A 1,215-nucleotide genomic window follows, 5' to 3' on the forward strand; every position below is an offset into this window, starting at 1 on the left:
AGGAGCTGAGTGATGTGAGGAGTGATGTGAGGAGGAGCTGAGTGATGTGAGGAGTGATGTGGAGGAGCTGAGTGATGTGAGGAGTGATGTGAGGAGGAGCTGAGTGATGTGAGGAGCGATGAGGAGGAGCTGAGTGATGCGAGGAGCGATGAGGAGGAGCTGAGTGATGTGATGAGGAGGGCGAGGCTGGAACAGAAACCATCTGAGGAGAAAAGAAGGAGTGGAGGAACTGAAACATGAATCAGGAAAAGAAAACTGATGAACCTGAAGGACCCAGGGTGGGACTGATGAAGGAAGCCCACCCAGCAGGACGATGATCTGCAGGCTCACCTTCTGTTCCATCATTCCTCTGCATCAGGACAGAGTGATGTGAGGAGCTGAGTGATGTGAGGAGTGATGAGGAGGAAGATGAGGAAGATGAAGCTGAGCCCCACCCTGATGAAGCACCATGATGGTCGTACCTGCAGGTATGTAGAAGTAAAGGTACTTTATGTCATCAGTGCACGTACAGTGATGAGATGTGTGCATTTCACCCATCACATGTGAGAAACACAAGTGGAGCASCTGGSTTAGATGTCTTGCTCAAGGACACCACAACATGGTGGGGAGTTGAACCTGTGACTTTTTGTTCCCAAGACGGCTGCTCTACCACTGCACCACCAACATGAAGTGAAAACATTTCCGCTGTTTCTCCTGTCAGCACACAGATATGAAGTTAAACTGAATCAAATTAATGGAGTCGCTTATTAAAAAAAACGTATTTCTAAAAATATCTGGCAACCTGAACCCATCCTCCTGACTCGGATCCTCGTTGCTTTGCGGATTTTATTTCTGCAAAAATCTACTAATCTGACCTGTTAAAGCTGCACCGGACCAGGTGGGAACATGTAAAACCATGGTCCTCGCGGGGTTTTGGTTCGGTGAGTCACCGGAAGTAGATCCGCATCATCCGCGTTAGAACCGCGTGCAGGCCGGCCTGGTAACTTTCAGTTTAATGTTTGTTTCAGTGWTTTTTCTCCTCACGGCTTCAGCCTGCAGAGATGATGAATACACAGCAGGGGATGGACAGTGCTGCCCGCTGTGTGAGGAAGGTTGGTGCACCGAAAAAAAAAAAAAAAAACCAAAACAAACAAACAAACAAACAAACAAACAAACAAACAAACAAACAAACAAACAAACAAACAAAATAAATAAATAAACCTGGCGCGCAGCCAT

At 47.1% G+C, this 1,215-nt stretch overlaps 1 protein-coding gene across 1 annotated transcript in view; it reads left to right on the top strand.

Annotated features, from left to right (window-relative positions):
• Positions 1-790: 790 nt before the first annotated feature.
• LOC106533502 (tumor necrosis factor receptor superfamily member 14) overlaps positions 791-1,215 on the top strand; it is a gene marked incomplete at its 3' end in the record, with an annotated part of 5,047 nt that continues 4,622 nt past the window's right edge. The window contains 2 exon segments of the mRNA XM_014029834.1: positions 791-920; positions 1,008-1,091. Of these exon segments, the coding sequence (XP_013885288.1) occupies positions 896-920; positions 1,008-1,091 (109 nt within the window). The 5' untranslated portion in view covers positions 791-895.

The sequence above is a fragment of the Austrofundulus limnaeus genome, unplaced genomic scaffold, assembly GCF_001266775.1.
Source record: "Austrofundulus limnaeus strain Quisiro unplaced genomic scaffold, Austrofundulus_limnaeus-1.0 Scaffold958, whole genome shotgun sequence".
Taxonomy (NCBI): Eukaryota; Metazoa; Chordata; class Actinopteri; order Cyprinodontiformes; family Rivulidae; genus Austrofundulus; species Austrofundulus limnaeus.